The sequence below is a fragment of the Lytechinus variegatus genome, chromosome 1 (assembly GCF_018143015.1).
Source record: "Lytechinus variegatus isolate NC3 chromosome 1, Lvar_3.0, whole genome shotgun sequence".
In the NCBI taxonomy this organism is placed as follows: Eukaryota; Metazoa; Echinodermata; class Echinoidea; order Temnopleuroida; family Toxopneustidae; genus Lytechinus; species Lytechinus variegatus.
Window position 1 is genome coordinate 75,041,083 of NC_054740.1, and position 16,086 is coordinate 75,057,168.

Sequence of the window (16,086 nt, forward strand, 5' to 3'; positions counted from 1 at the left end):
TATTTATACCTATGGATTTTCCTTAAATATATTTTACTCCTTTTTTCTATAAAAAAGGAAAGAAAAGAAGACAGTGGGTCATGGAGCTTCAAACCTAAAACTATATAAAGACGGAATTAGACCTTAAATGTTAATCACAAGGGGCCTGTTGTTGTAAAACTTTTTACCTGAGAAAACTAAGGTTTTTTTACCTGAGTTTTTGCCCTGTGTTGAAGTCAATGGCAGAAATCAGACTAACCTCAGTTTTCAGATTTAACCGGAGTTTTCTCAGGTAAAAAGTTTTATGCAACAGGCTCAAGATCTTTCAATGTTTCAGTGTATGCAAAGATTCTTATGAATTAATGTAAATCTATAACAGAGATCTAAAGTCGACATTGGATGAATGGCGTGACAAGGCGGATGCCATGACCCTCTCTCGGCTCGCCTATTCTGTTGAAAGCACGAGAATGTGCGTAAAATGTACCGTCATTCCTCTGGACGTAGGTATCGATTTTACGAGTTAATCGTCCGGGAACGAAGCACTTTTACTTTTTTTAATGAAATAGTTTCATCACCAGACCCTCTTCATTTGATTAATATCCTTCGACTAATGCTCTGAAAAAATTATGAAATGAGCGCTTTAGACAGAACTGGCATATTGTTAACGGCATGATAAAGAATATCGGAAGTTAAATCGGTTTTCTTGCCGTTCAAATATTACGTTTTATATAATTCTTGTTTCATACGAAGTCTAGAAGTGAGGCTATATTTTTGTAATTATTTTGGTTATATCAATACTTCGCCTAATAAACCTAGGCTAGACATACGATGCGTGACATGTCTCCGTGTGCTCAGCCCTTCCTCTTCACTACTGAATAAGAAGAGTACCCTCTCCAAACACTCAACACCTACAAGCTAAAAAGCATCTCCTAGGGAAAAGATTGAGATAAGGAGAGGCAAGCAAAAGTAGTGTTTTGCATAGCAATTGCCTTGACGAAGCAACATCAGTATACTTTAGTCCTGCTTATATGATGCGGTAGCGAGCCAGGCGAGTGTTGTAAAGCACCCTGCGTGTGCACCGACAAATGAGGCTGGACAGGGCTGGCGTAACGGACGGGGAGGGGTGAATGGCCGCATCATGGCCAACCACTCGCTCTCCTCGCATGGTAGCTCGTGAAATCATTCCAGACCATCATCGTCAGCGGAACGGTGCTTTCCGATCTCCGATACTTGTATCGCATCAACGTTTTCGTCTGATTTGCATGATGACGCTCAGAGACTGGAGGAATTGTTGCTTTTCGTCCCTCTTCAATTGTTGATCGAGTATAAAGATCTAGTTAGGTGAGCGTTAAGACAAAACCTCGAGGTCTTTATAACCTTTTATATGTTTTTGTCGACAGGTTGTCTTTCTTTCACTGTAGTAATTTACTTCTCAATTTCAATCTAATGGGTCTAATGTGAATCTTTCTATCAGTCTCCAGTGTTCCTGAAAGGTTCAATAGTTTATCACTTTATTTTTGGTAAATTATTAACCTTCGATTGGTACTTTTCGATGAAAAGTAAATAACTGTTTACCCCGCCACGAAAGTTTGTGAAGTCAAAAATTTTGGAATTAAGATAAAATATCTTTCTTTATACCATTGATGCCTTTTTTGTGTTACTTTATCAAAATGATTTATGATTTTCCCTGATGTCAATTTCTCTCCTTCATTCTAATTTCCTTGTCCATCACAATAATTTATGATGTTCATTGATTTCGATTTCTCTCATTCAATTGTTCTTTATTTTAATAATAATAATGATAATGCTTCTCATCCCCTGTTCTCCAAAACAAAGCTCATCAGAGGAATTCCCTTTCTCATGCAGACCATCTCTTCGTATGGATTTGTTTATTTAGTATGCATGTATAGGTGCATTATCAACTATTAATTAAAAAAAAGTATTTGGGCTACAAAGGCGCTGATACTGTTTCAAGAGAAACATTATGTCCTGGCAATCTTGATGGTGTTTTTAACGACTCTTATGACTATATTTTATTTTTTTTTATTTTTTTTTTAAACAAGTGCACACCTAGTTAGCAATAATGCATATAGCATTCGATTTATTTGAATGCAGGATAAAAGAGCAATGCATATTAAATGCCTTGCTCATGGGCATAGGTGCCACGGCCGGGATCGAACCCCAGACTTTCCATGTATAGCCAGGCGCCTTAGACCACTCGGCCACGGCACCTCCTTAATATTTGTACCGATATCAAGATGGCATCTATCAAAACCACATTACCGGCATTATCTTTGAATTTAAACAAAACTATAGGATTTTCATATTTATAATTTATTATGGTAATATTTGCATTCATAGAGGCCAAAACGGTTGAAACTGACGACGTCTTTGCTCCTGCTGGTTGCTTGTTTCTGTTTTTATGGTGGTGTTTTTGTCGGTTTTTATTTTTCTCCTTAATGTTGATGTTGAGTTTCACATTTTGAGTAGCAAGGCTGCAATAATATGTATCAATTCTTATTCGTTCACACTCTGGAACTCATTAGTCGGACGGAGATTGCAATCTTAAGTCATGGCGCATGATTGTTGCGTAAATGTGCTATTTTACCTTACTTTGGCAAAAGGAAACAGGTTACAAAAGTATCATTTATTGTTAATGAGCAATGTGTGTTCATCGTTTACATAGGCGTCAGTGCAATTTAAGAGCATACAAGAGCATATTTTCTTCAATATCTTTTCATAGAACGATTATTTCTTCCACAATTTTTTTTCCTGAACGCGCAAGGTACAAAGCGTGTTTCAGAAACAAGAATAACTCAAATTTGACTGATGTGTCAATTGCTGCATTTTGCCAAAGTTGGGCAGCATAGCTCTATGTATTGGATGAAATCTTGATTGAGGTGGCTTACCATGAATATTAGGTGAAGCCTATATACTCTTGCAAAGAAAATAGATACATTGTGCGCCTTATTTTGTGGAGCTTTATCGAACGTCTCATGAGCCCCATTTATTCCAACCAACATCTGAAATGTTCATGTAGAAAAGCAAAGTAGGGCAAGGGCAAATGAAACCAGTGAACATGGTGAAGATGAAGATTTTGATTCATCAGGAATTGTGTGTCATACAATATATTTATTCTGAATAACAAGTTAACTCGTTATCCAGCATGCTTCTTATGCCCCTCCCCCTCTTTCTTTTTCCCCTCTTTTTCTCCCCATGAAGTTATTGTTATTCCCAAACACGTATAGCCACCCACTTACTCAAATGTACGCACACTTAATAATATACTTACAAATAATTATAATAATAATAATAACGTAGTTTTTCTATAACGCATATCACATTATGTCATAACAACCCTACGCACTTCCAAATGACTTGGATTATTGTTTGTCCTTGTTCTTATATTGTAATCTAATTCGTGCTTGTATTTTCTATTATTAATTCATTTTGTGTCACGTATATCATAAATACACTCACGACGCACACACACGTACACTCGCGCATTTTTACGAGCCACCCAACCAGACATCATCTCTATCTCTCCATTCTTTTTATATATTATTCTTAAACCATTTCTCTTCTCCCTTTATTGATATTATAAGAGAAATCTTGTCTGTGCATCTGGTTTCCCTCCCTCTCATTATTTTCACGTCGGATGTGTTATAGTTTTATCATTTTCTTTCTCCTTTCTTATTTTGACATCTAATAGGTTCCCCCCCACCCTCTTACACAGACTCTTGCGCACATTCTTTTAGAGTTAATTCCACATATATTTGCCACTTTGTTCGTCCCATATTCCTACCATCCTTTCCAATCCCTTCCATTTATAATGGCACCAGCAGAGTTGGCATTATGATTTCTTTGCACTCATCGGTCCCGCACGAAAACCACTCAAAGAAGTCATCAAATCGAAGGAAAACGATACAAAGTCTTTGATTTCTCTCTCCTTATCGAATTCACTTCATATCCTCCTCTTCCTCCCCCACACTCTTTTTTCTTTCTTTTCATTTCGTCATATTCTGAGTAGTGGATGCATATCCCCAATCCGTTTGCCCACAACATTTTCAAGCCCGTTCCACTAGGGACAAATATTTACATACCGACGGTACTTGGTAAGCTTGAGTACGGGGCAATGTCCCGGTAATTACTCCGCCTCTGCCCGCTAACATATCTTAGCAACGTCTTTTCAGGTATATGGTCTTTTGCAAATTATTTTTCAGCTCCCACTTTTTGAAAGCATTAATATCCATCGAAAAAAAAACATTTAAATATTTAAAGACGATCACTAGTAGTCTAATCACTCTGTGACTGTGACAAATTTATCATGACTTACCAAGATACACATGATGGCATAATGCATGCTTTCAAACAATTTCAATATTTTTTTATCTTATTATCCAAATTGAATTGCACGTAAATGAAGCTTTAGGTCTATTATAAAACCAAAGAGAGAGGAAAGACTATATTAATCAGCAAACACCTGTATTCAAGTGGCCACGAATTGTTACTTTTTTTATCTTATCCAGTTTGCATCGAGATGGAGCCAACTGAATCTTATTTCCACATTATGATTATCATGTCACCCATTTCGCTTTTTACTCACTTTTTTGCTTCTAGCATGTCTAGCTAACGCATCATTTTTCTCACTTTATCTCAAATATAATCACTGCCAATGATTCTATTGCTTGTTGTCATGATCTCTTACTAAATGACTTCCTCTTATCTTTGTTTTAACAATGATGAGGAGTACTTCCTCCTCAACATGTTCAAGACACGTATTGTAAAAAAAAAAGGAATAGTGAAATGGTGACCTTAGACTTGGTTAGATCTTGTTATTTCCCAGTTTTCTCAATACGAATTTCATTTCGTTATATGTTCGTTATATGCATTTTGATTTGGAGTTCCAAAATAATTGATTATTATATCACCGCAACCAAGCCCTCTCCGAGTTATATATCTTACAAGTTGATTCCCAATGTTTCGCAATGCAGATAGTAAGTTTTATATTGATAATATTGTTGTTTCTTTGGCTAAGGTCATATGATGTCTCGGTCAGTCATCTGCGGTAAATTGGGGTGCTATACCTATTGAATCTCAATTGATGGGAATAATAATGATGTCGCTGTAAAAAGAAATCTTAGATCGATACTAATTATGATCGACCGTCCTAACCTTCCAATCTCCTTTGTTTGATTATCATTCTTGATGGTTGTACGATCGTCTGATCGGCTGTATCGATTGGTATATTCGACAATTTCGTTTTTGCCTGTTTGGGATGCAGAGTTCATCGTAAGTTCGGACCCTTCCTTGATTACTTTTTTTTGTCCAACTGAGTAATATGGAATGAAATGATACTTGTTTATGTATGAGAGAATGCTTAAAAGCATATGGTCTCCATGCCAACACCACAGTTTAAAGTTAAAGATTTTACTTTTATCGGTACTGTGTTCATTCGACTTGACTTGGTGCTGGTTTGTTGACAACTATATTTACTGGTATAAATATAAATTATATAGCCATGTCCAAGATTACTTTACAAAGACGAGTCCAAAGCCTATGCCACTAGGCCTATCATTCTGTCAGATATACTATCTGACAGAATGATATTAGTGACATCTGCATTGGACTCGGCTTTGTAAAATAAGTTCGGACACGGCTTTATTTCTTTACAAGATATTTAGCGTGTTAGCAGTAAAGTTGGTGTATTTTCAAAATGAAAAGGACCAAAATAATTAAATATTTGTGTAAAAGACCAAAGGCGTGTGTCATGAACACTCTCACAAAACGAGACAGTGGCAAACTTGCATAATTATGTTATGCGATGTAATTTATATTCACTGGATGGAAGCAAGCAATGCAAAGCCACGCTTCCTAGTATTTAACATTTCATGTTTGATTTATTTCAGTTTACCAGATTTGACAATGTTAGTGCTACCAACAATTTTCGTAACACGCTATTAGAAAAAAACGTCTTCAGTGAGAAATCGCTTTCCTTTTGAGGGACACAATTGTGCTCAAACGGTGAATTTTTTCTTAGAATTACTATTCTTCTGCATTTTTTACAAGACCTATAATTCTCACCAAAGCGTTCAAAAGATCTCAAAATGATTTATTTTGAAAGCTTAAAATCCCTACTCTATTTGATTTCATATTGTTTAAAATCAGGTTTTCATCCATTTTAGAACCAGTTTTATTAAAAAATTGCTTTGAATAATTTTACAATTTGACGGTCAATATAACATTGTTGTTACACTCATCGAAATTACTCGCCAAAATGTAACATGTTTGAAAATCATTTCATCCATGCATCTATCACAAACAGAAAGCAAGAACATGTAAATCAGGATTAAAATAACACGGAATATTCTTGCTCACAAACTGCAAAAGATACAATGGAGATACTATATATCTCAAGGATAATATATTTCGACAAACGATACGTTTTCTACATGAAATGAAATCGTTCGTCCAATTCATCTTTGCTTATTTGATACGAGTAAATCATATTATTGTTGAAAGTGTTGCCACATTTTCGGTTACGTAGGCGTAACCCTATGCTTATTTCTTGAGCTCTGTATTTATAATATCGTATACTTTCCTTTAAAAAATGACCTACACTTAACCTTCTTTAGTTTTAACTTTTTGTCCGTTTCTTACTATTAAATATTGGACTTGTTTTGTTAGCACTTCTCTTTGTATAGTTTACCGTTTCAAAATTAATTACAGCTCTTTGTATGCCGTTAACGCATCACCTAAACTCCATTAGATGAAGGAAAATAGTGTTAAATCAACCGATACAGTTTCATCAAAGCTCCAAGGCACTTATAAATGAAGAATTTGTTCTCTATTCTTCTTTATCTTTCTCTTCTTGTGGCGGGAAACGATAGAAACGGAACTTAGTATATATTGTTCGACTATCAACCAGCTTGCCGGCGGTTGTCTTTAGGCTAGACAGATGCTCTCGTGTTCCGGAGAGTCCGGGTGTTCGCCAACTCCGGCTCCACATCGTTTATCCCCTGTCTTATCCCACTTTTTTGTTTTGCAGTTTGACGTACCCGTAGTTGGGGGCGCCTCTCTACTAATAGGGTGTCATAACAGTGGTATCATTTTTCAATTAAAGAAGACCCGTCGAAGATGTGTGGCAAACCCCCCGAGCTGTTTTTCTGCTTTTTACCAAGGTCCTTTGAGTGGTTGGCTACAGTCTTTGCCTAAAAGTTGAATCTTCTGACAACCACACATCAGAAGGGAAACATTCTGTAATATTCAGATTATATAATTTAGATTCTCAAATTTGTTTGAGTTTTTAAGGTTATGAATGGAGATGTGTGTAATGACAATCTGAAGACATATAGTGGTCAAAATGGTTTATTTTATACAGTATGTATTTAGTATAAGACTATATCGATTTATATTCAAGGATAGTTTTCTGAAATAATGATTACATTGAGTAAAAAATGAATTATCAAAGGATAACAAAAACAGTAACAGTATAATTTAACCTTGCCATGTGAATCACTAAAAGGTGGTAATCTGTTACTCTCTTTTCTTCAATATGATTAACATTTTTTATATTCCCTTTGCTAATTTTCTCTTCATTGTTTCCCCCCCCAAAAAAAAAAACTATCGACCAGAAATTTATTAAACCACAATCTTGCGAAAGGAAGGGCGAATCGCGTGGTAGTACTGCCTGCCAGCTTCCCACGGTGATGCGCTTAACGCCTTTCAGACTCCTTGTCTGGTACCCGATCACAATCAATTTATACAAATGATGATAATTCTTCCAGAATTGCCGAGGGTAATTATAATTCTTCTCTTTTTCCGAGGGCTGGCTAGAAAGAGAGACACAAAACTCGGTCTGAATTAGGAAGGGGGTAGCGAAGAGTATTAAGGTAATGATAATTGCCTTCCCGTCGCGCCGATTTTCCATTAAAAAGCAAGTTTGATTAATAAGTGTGATGCTTCTTTTTTTATCTTTTGCTGCAGGAACCATCGCGTAAAGGACGACCACCTCTAGCCATGTTAGCCGCCACATGTGACAGAGTCGCTGAGGGGAGTCCAGAGAGTTTCCCAGATCCACCCAAGGCAAAAGGTTTCCACCCCTTCAAGAGAACGACACCAAGTTCATCTGTTCTGACTAGTGAACATGCAACGTCCAGATTCGCCGGTATGACGGCCCCCGGAAGTATGCTTGGCGCATCTTTTCCGTATCCTCTGGCACCAAGTAGTTCACTTACCTCACCATTTTCAGGAGAATTATTCTTCTCACGAAAATCTGAACCTAGAATCCCAATTGCTACTGAGACACCAAAGTCAAACACCTCACCATATGGACACAAAACCGGGTTTAGCTCGGAGACAGAGCATTTGGCAGGTATCCTACCTCCTCAACTTTGTGGACATTCTGCTTATGAATCGTGGCTGAAAGCGGCAACATCTGCGTCAGTGTTATCGCGAGAGAACGGTGTTCCTGGCTTCAGTCCCGCCTTTTGGGGTTTACCGGGTGCCCAGGCTAGTTTGCTGGACCTTCATAGCAGTGCAGGCACTCTACCTTCACATTTTGGCAAGATGCCAACATGTTCCACCGCGTCAGACTGTAACGCATTGGCTCTGAGCCATTCAGTTTTACCATATCCGCCGCTTACTACTGCAAATCCATCTCTCTTTAGCCCATCACATCTGTTTCCTCCAAGTAGTTTCAACTCATTCTTACCTCCTGGTTACGATATTATGAGCCTGACAGAGATGCGATCCTCCTTCTTTGGACCAGCTGGACTCGGACTTTCACTGTCAAGAGCAAGTCGCCGTTACAGCGGCAGGGCAACTTGCGATTGTCCGAACTGTCAGGAAAACGAACGATTAGCCGCAGCCGGTCAACCCATACGAAAGAAAAATATCCACAGTTGTCACATTCCGGGGTGTGGTAAGATTTATGGGAAGACATCGCACCTGAAGGCGCATCTTCGATGGCATACGGGTGAACGTCCCTTCGTATGTAACTGGCTTTTCTGCGGTAAGCGTTTCACTCGGTCCGATGAGCTCCAACGTCATCTTCGTACGCATACAGGAGAGAAGCGGTTTGCTTGCCCAACGTGTAACAAACGCTTCATGCGAAGCGATCACCTCAGTAAGCACGTCAAAACCCATCAGAACAATAACAACAACAGTGGAAATGCCAACAGCGGTAATGCCTCTAGTAAAGCAGCGGGAGAAACAGGAAAGATATCACCGATTAAGAAGTTAGCAAGTGTCGGTAGCAGCGAAGCGGAATCGAGCCCTAGCGGTACAGAGGGGTCACCGTCACCGGCGTCTACGGGACCGGGACCTATTAGCATGTCCGTTCCACAGTCAGCTGCCCTCAAAATAGCAACACCATAGCAGTATACAATAAACTGGACTTTTGAATTCAAATGACTCCTCAGTGTATTATAGACTTGGAGTATGATGTGAAACAATTTTCCTTTTAGTTTTTAAAACTAATAGATACATCTGGCATCAATACGTCGTTATTAAGAGCTGCAAGGCTGAAAGCAAAAATCAGAGATTGTTGTGGAATCACCTTACCAAGTTTTTGTATGGAATCCTTTGATTTTCAATCATAATTTCTACCATTCCATTCCCCTGAAAACACACTTAATGGCACTTTTCACTCATATGAATATTATTTTAATGTAATTATGATTATTCCTCTTGCATAAGAAGTCACAAAACAGCTGGAAGTAAAGCAGGTTTTTTATCATATTTATTTGGGAAACTATTCCTCTTATTTTCTATCCTGAAATATCAATATGTAATATTGTTAGAAAAAAATCTTTAGTGTATCCCAGTGCATTACGCAACAACACCAACAACTCCATGACACGACCTCAAGGTCTGTAATCTATGAACAAGCACAATCCATATCGACATCTTTGCAATTGATTCTATGTACTAGCATATTTCAAATCCTTACTGCATATCATGTACAGTTGCCTGGTCGTACATTCATTCAGTAAGATATTAATTTTCTCTCTTTCTAAAGTACGAGGTCTTATTGTAAGAAAAAAAAAATATTTTATCTTTTGGTATTCTTTCATCTCTTTTCAGGAAATTTAAGCTGTTTCATCCTGAAAGGATGTTTTCTTATTCTTAAATACTTTGATCGTACAAAAAGTTCTACAGATCGTTTCGATATTTTTAACGCCACTGTTTCCATAAACTTCTCCTGAAATGGGTTTTATTATATTGATGAAATAGTAAGGGTAGACGAGAATAACCTTGTGTAATACCAACTTTTTATGCAGTTTACAACAAAAACATAACTATGATTTCCTATGTATTGCGTATAAATACTGTAGCGATTCTCTACTCACCTTAAACCGTCATATACTTCCTAAATGTTTATCTGTTTTAAAGTGGGAAGAGAAAGATACTTTAAAACGGAATAATATCCACCGTTAGTCGGTGACTGAAATCGTTCTTTTGAAAGCGTCATACTCTATTATTTGTTCGGGAGAGATAAACTCTCCCGGTTAAATCTGAATAATACCATATTTTGTGGACGGGAAGGGTCTGAAGGAGATTTAGGAATATTACATTTGATTTGCCTCACCAATGAATCTTTGGATTATATGCTGCTTCTAAAAGAGAAGATGCAATTTTTCATTCGAGGTATCGACTGTCATTAACCAGGTTAACACCGGATCCTTCCCGATCGACTTTTTCTTCCGTCAAGATGAGCGCCTTAAGAAAAGATAATACCTTCCTTGACAGTGAGAATATCAGAAAAAGAATAGCCATTATCAACCCTCCCAATATGGCGATAATGGCTACTTTCTAACACCCCTGTTCTGAAACATAAGGATAAAGATGGCATTATTGTAGGCCGACTCGATTTGGCGGGGGTTAAGCGATAAGCCATGCCTTGCGTCTTCACGTTCAAGTCTCCAAATGTCAGGAGAGTTTGAACGGCTGTTTTTCGCGCGTAGCCGTATGAGAAGAAAGGTAGAGAAGGAGGAGAGAGAAACGGAAAGAAGAAAGGACACAAGAGGAAACGATAGAGGTTTTAGAAAATGGCAGGCGAGAAAAAAATATGGTGTAGTTAATAAAGACGTATGGTTGAGAAGACGCGAGATGACAGCGAGGGGTTATTGCGCGTTTAGTAGATACCCGTGGCGTGACTTCTGGTGAAGTCTTTCCAACAAATTAACCCAGGGCGAGGAGCTCGAGCTTGAGAAACGGTAGCTAACTACAGCCAAAGTCGCGTTCAGCAGCATAGAAACACTTTCATGACCTGTTCAGATTGTTCAGGTATATATTGTCCAGTGTTTTTAGCTGTATACTTTAGGATGTTTCTACCGTATTCGTTCAAGCGATGGGTGGTAGGCCTACTGCTTTTGGAATATAACCCAAACGAGTTCCTGCTCTCAGATTTTCGCTCCGCCAAGATTTCTCTCTATATTTTTTATGTATATGTATATATATATATATATATATATATATATATATTAACCTATGTTTTAATTTCTCTCTCCCCCTCTTCCATTCTGTCTGTCTGTCTACCTTTCTATCCTTACGCCATTGCCACCTTATCTCCGTTCGCTTCATCTATCCACAATTAAGAAAAATCGGATGTGAATAACGTGCTTGGCGATAATACTTTCATCTTGCTGTATAGCCTCAGATCTATCTTTTGGATCAAAAATGCGTTGCCACTTGACATAGTGTCACCAGCGTGATGAATGGGTGTAAGGTTTTCTTGTTTTCAAATGGCGTCCATTAGTCCCGACCACTCATTTTGTCGATGATATAAGGGTAAATTAAACTTCTATAAAACAATTCTCTCGTTTGTTTCAGTGACCTCTAATGATGCCGTATTTATTATTCAATGATATATTTCATTGTTATTTGTTCTTTACAAAGATTATGGGTCTGTGAATTCCAAATACTTACTTTTCAGCATATTTTCCCCCGAATTCCCTAGAACTCTACTTGTTAGGTTATATCATATTCCCTCAAGCCAGCATTGACAGCCATGTAATCCTTAACTTTTATTTACCGTTTATCATATCAGTTATTTTTTTTTCTTTATTTTGAATGGCCCTTCTTTTCTTTCAGTATTACCATCACCCGTAACAGGAGAGAGAATGTCTTCTAAATATTAACTTCGACTTCATACTGAACCATATGAAAGCCCTGAGCAGGATTATGATGAAACGGTAAATCTTCGACTTATGTCTCTTAATAATAACAAGATATTGATTAAACCTTTATAACAAGATAATGTATTAAATTCCTTATATCTTCAATCTCATCTCGTGGTATTTGACATTGATTTAAAGATGTATCTTATACATGTATTTATGACACAATTTTATTTTTTATGTTTTATCTTGCCGTATGCCTTGATCTGATGTCATTTGTATTTTGTTTATGGTAAACAGGGATATAACGATTTTGGGCATGATAGTGTAGAAAAGACGAACAGAAAATTTGCTGTGATTATTTTATATGTTCATGTGCTGGTGTAACTTGATCATGTGATTTCAAATGAAATTGTCACGTGGTTTCCTTAATGCTAAGTCATCTGCTTTGCATGTAGATGATATTTAAACATTGATTTTCATCAATTTATATTCTGAAATATTACCAAAAATACTACTCATATCAACTATCTATATATATGATTGGACATATTTCATTGGTACGATGGCGTTTTAGGCCGTTTTGTCTGACAAAGGATCTGATAACAAAGGATTTTCTTATGTACATATACTGTGAAATAGTTGAATATATTATTATGCTATTGGGCTGTATCTCTTGCGTTTTTTCTTCGTAAGTTTGGGTGTAATATATGATGGAATTGTATCTAGAAATAAGATTTGATGTTGTACAAAATGTCTATTGTGATATATATACCGAGCTTCAGAGTTAAAAGAGATTTTTGCCGTTCTAAACGGGTATTCCGGGATGTATTGATAAAAATTCGAATTGATTGAGTAATTTTTTTTCCTGTGTTGTGAAAATATATGTCTACGGAGTAAAATGAAATTATAACATAAAAATGAATAGATGATGTATTTGCATTTTTTGCTAAGTTCTGTTTTCGCAATAAAATAGGTATGCATGAGTTAATCTCAGGTGTGGCAATGTGCGAAATGGACAGGAAAAGAAGAAACTTAAATGTACTCACGAGAGAAAAAAATGCATTAAGTGTGTGCGCGTGTGGGGTGTGAGTATGTGTGTAGCAAAGAGAGAGAGAGAAAGAGAGACGGGGGCAAAGAGTCATGATAAAGTGAGAGAGAGAGGAGGAGATACTGCAAGTGGAATGGAGAATATGGAAGAGTATAGTCAAACAAATGCAAAGAAGGAAAAGCGTTATGCTAGTTTGATTTTACTTTACGTTTATTTATTCAAATAAACTTCTTGGTGGGGTAGACTTGTCCTTTTAACGATTTCAAAAAAAAAATGAAAAAAAAATCTTCTATAAATTTCAATTATAGTCCAATTTGGTAGATACCGGCCACTATGATATCGGTTTCAGTTTTTTTTATTTTTATAAGCAACTAAAATTAATATAAAGACTAAACTTTCAGTTGAACTATGATATATTTCATTCGGTGAATATATTATCATGTGCATTTTTTTGTTATGCATAAAGAAAGAAATACATCAAGTAATTTTTTGGCTTAACATCAGAAAAAAGGGGATATTTGAAAGAAGTTCTTCAATGAATGATTAAAGTAGACAAACGTCAGCTATACCATTTTCATAGTAAGGCAGAGATAATTCATTAGACCCAACACACAATGTTTAGATGCAATCAGCAAACATCCACACAAACAGTACAAACTTAACACACACGCACACTTTCGTCTAACCTCACATCATGAATAACCACACACACACCCTCTCCTTCCCACCTACTCTCACCCACAAACACACACCCACACCTTCCAACCTATACTCTCACCCCCACACACAACCATACATTAACAACCTCACGCACACCTTTGTAGTTCGTTTAGCTACAGGAAATATTTTCTTAACACGCTCATCTCCCGCGTTTGGTGACGTTTCTTGCATGTCAGCAGGGTGCGATATAAAAATACATCTTATGCTGAGGAAATAGCAAATGAGATATATGTTTTTCTACTTCGCCATCCGAAAACAAATTCCAGGCCTGGCACAAACACACCCACCAAGCGAGAGAAAGACGAAGAAGAAGTCATTTCACATCTGTGTGGCTCTGGAAAAACATTAATTTGATTGAGGTTCTCCGAGTTCAAGTTAGAGATGTCGCCTATACGCCTTTTACGTGTGCCCTAAATTCACCCGCCAAGATGCGGCGAGGGACGGGGGTCGGGAGTCCGTTCCTCCCGTTTGCTGAGGTCTATTAGCAGATTTTCATGTCTCATATCTTCAGATTACCAGTTTTATCGAAATATGAAAAGTGGGTTGCTTTTTATGAATATGACAGTGTTATTTATCAGATAATTTTTTTCTTAGATACGAAAAGACTCAGTTAATGTTTTAAGAGGAACGTTTTTATCATGTCTGTAAACCTTTTAATAATGACTTACAAAGAAAGACCTCCACACTAGATTTGATTACATGATCATGATCTTTTTTCATACATAAAAACCGAATCTATTTCATTGCAATCCAGTTTCAGTGATACTAAAAAAATGATTTTATAATTTTATTCATCTATTCTTATGTATACTTAAATGATGTTGAATGAGTGAACAGTAAAAGCACATTTCTGTAATCTTTACTATATTATACTTGATACCATCACGACATTCATTGTAACTGAAATATATGAAAAATGACTGCTACTCCCTTCACTAGACTATGACCTATGAACTTAAGCTGGTGTAGGTGTTTCGACACATTTCTCATTGTCCTTCTCTCTTGCTTTTATCTGCCTTTTAAATCTATTTTACTCACTAGTAATTTCCAAAATCATTAATCCATGAATACAAATATCAACATCTAAAGCAAGTTGTTTGACCCCCCCCCCCCCCATCCCTCATGACTAGACCGTATTCTAACCATGATGCACCCCTATGTACCACCCTGAAAAGCTATCTTGCCCCAAGTCAAACTTGATATACCCACCCAGGGTGATTAGAGCGCCAACAAGGAGGATCTCACACGCGAAATAACCATCATCATCCCCGTCATCTACCTCATCACTTTTTATATTCCTTTTCTTTTTCATACTAAACTTTTCCCGTCTCTCTCTCGCCCTCTCTTCTCTTCTATTCTCTTGCGCTTTTTAACTCTTTCGATGCGCAGTCTATCAGTCACAATTTTGAGTTTAAGGGTTATTAGGGTTATTTCAACTTCTAGTTTTTAATTCCACGAAGTCCTACACTTTCTGATATGAATAAATATCTATAATTATATTATACAGGCCTTGCACTTACTAATCATGCCAATTTCGCGCAACGCACATTCAGTTACATACACACATTACAAATACCAAACCGATATCCAAACTAAAAAACGAGTCACATCTATTGTAACATTCGAACACATTCTCTAGATTTCATTTGTCTTAATCTTTTTGGTTCAATCATTTTTTTTCTTCTTAATCTTTTCCTCAAAAATCATCATTTCTACTTTTTGTGCTGTGCTATAAGCATATTTCTTATTGTCTGTATACATATATACTCCTTGGTTAAAGTCAATCTATTAATTCACGATTATCTCAGTGTTAGTAATTGATCGTGAGAGTTAATTTATTTTATGATGAAACCATTACTTGGGGATATTATTTTTTTTCTTTTAAACTTTTTTTGCTAGTTTCGTCCCGCTTTCCTTTCCCTTCCTAAGTATTTGTTACTGTATTTATCATGTTCATGATAGTTCAAAAACAAATTGAAAGTATAACAACACCGACAACAGTTATGAACAATACCATGAAAAAAATTCTTAAAAATAAAATAGCACATGTACTTACTCAGGAAAAATAAAATGCCAATTATATCACAGATGTCTAAACATATCTACACGCTGATACTTGTAGGGAAGTTGCAAGTGAATGCAGCCGTATGCCTGGAGTTCCACAAGGCTATTATTTTTACCAACATTTTAAACGGTTATCATGTATGTACTTTG

At 36.8% G+C, this 16,086-nt stretch overlaps 1 protein-coding gene across 1 annotated transcript; it reads left to right on the top strand.

Moving 5' to 3' along the window:
* Positions 1–957: 957 nt before the first annotated feature.
* Positions 958–11,656, top strand: LOC121422923 (transcription factor Sp9-like). The gene is made up of 2 exons (XM_041618167.1): positions 958–1,320; positions 7,966–11,656. The coding sequence occupies exon 2, from the start codon at positions 7,999–8,001 to the stop codon at positions 9,355–9,357; it is 1,359 nt and encodes a 452-aa protein (XP_041474101.1). The 5' UTR covers positions 958–1,320; positions 7,966–7,998; the 3' UTR covers positions 9,358–11,656.
* Positions 11,657–16,086: the final 4,430 nt, after the last annotated feature.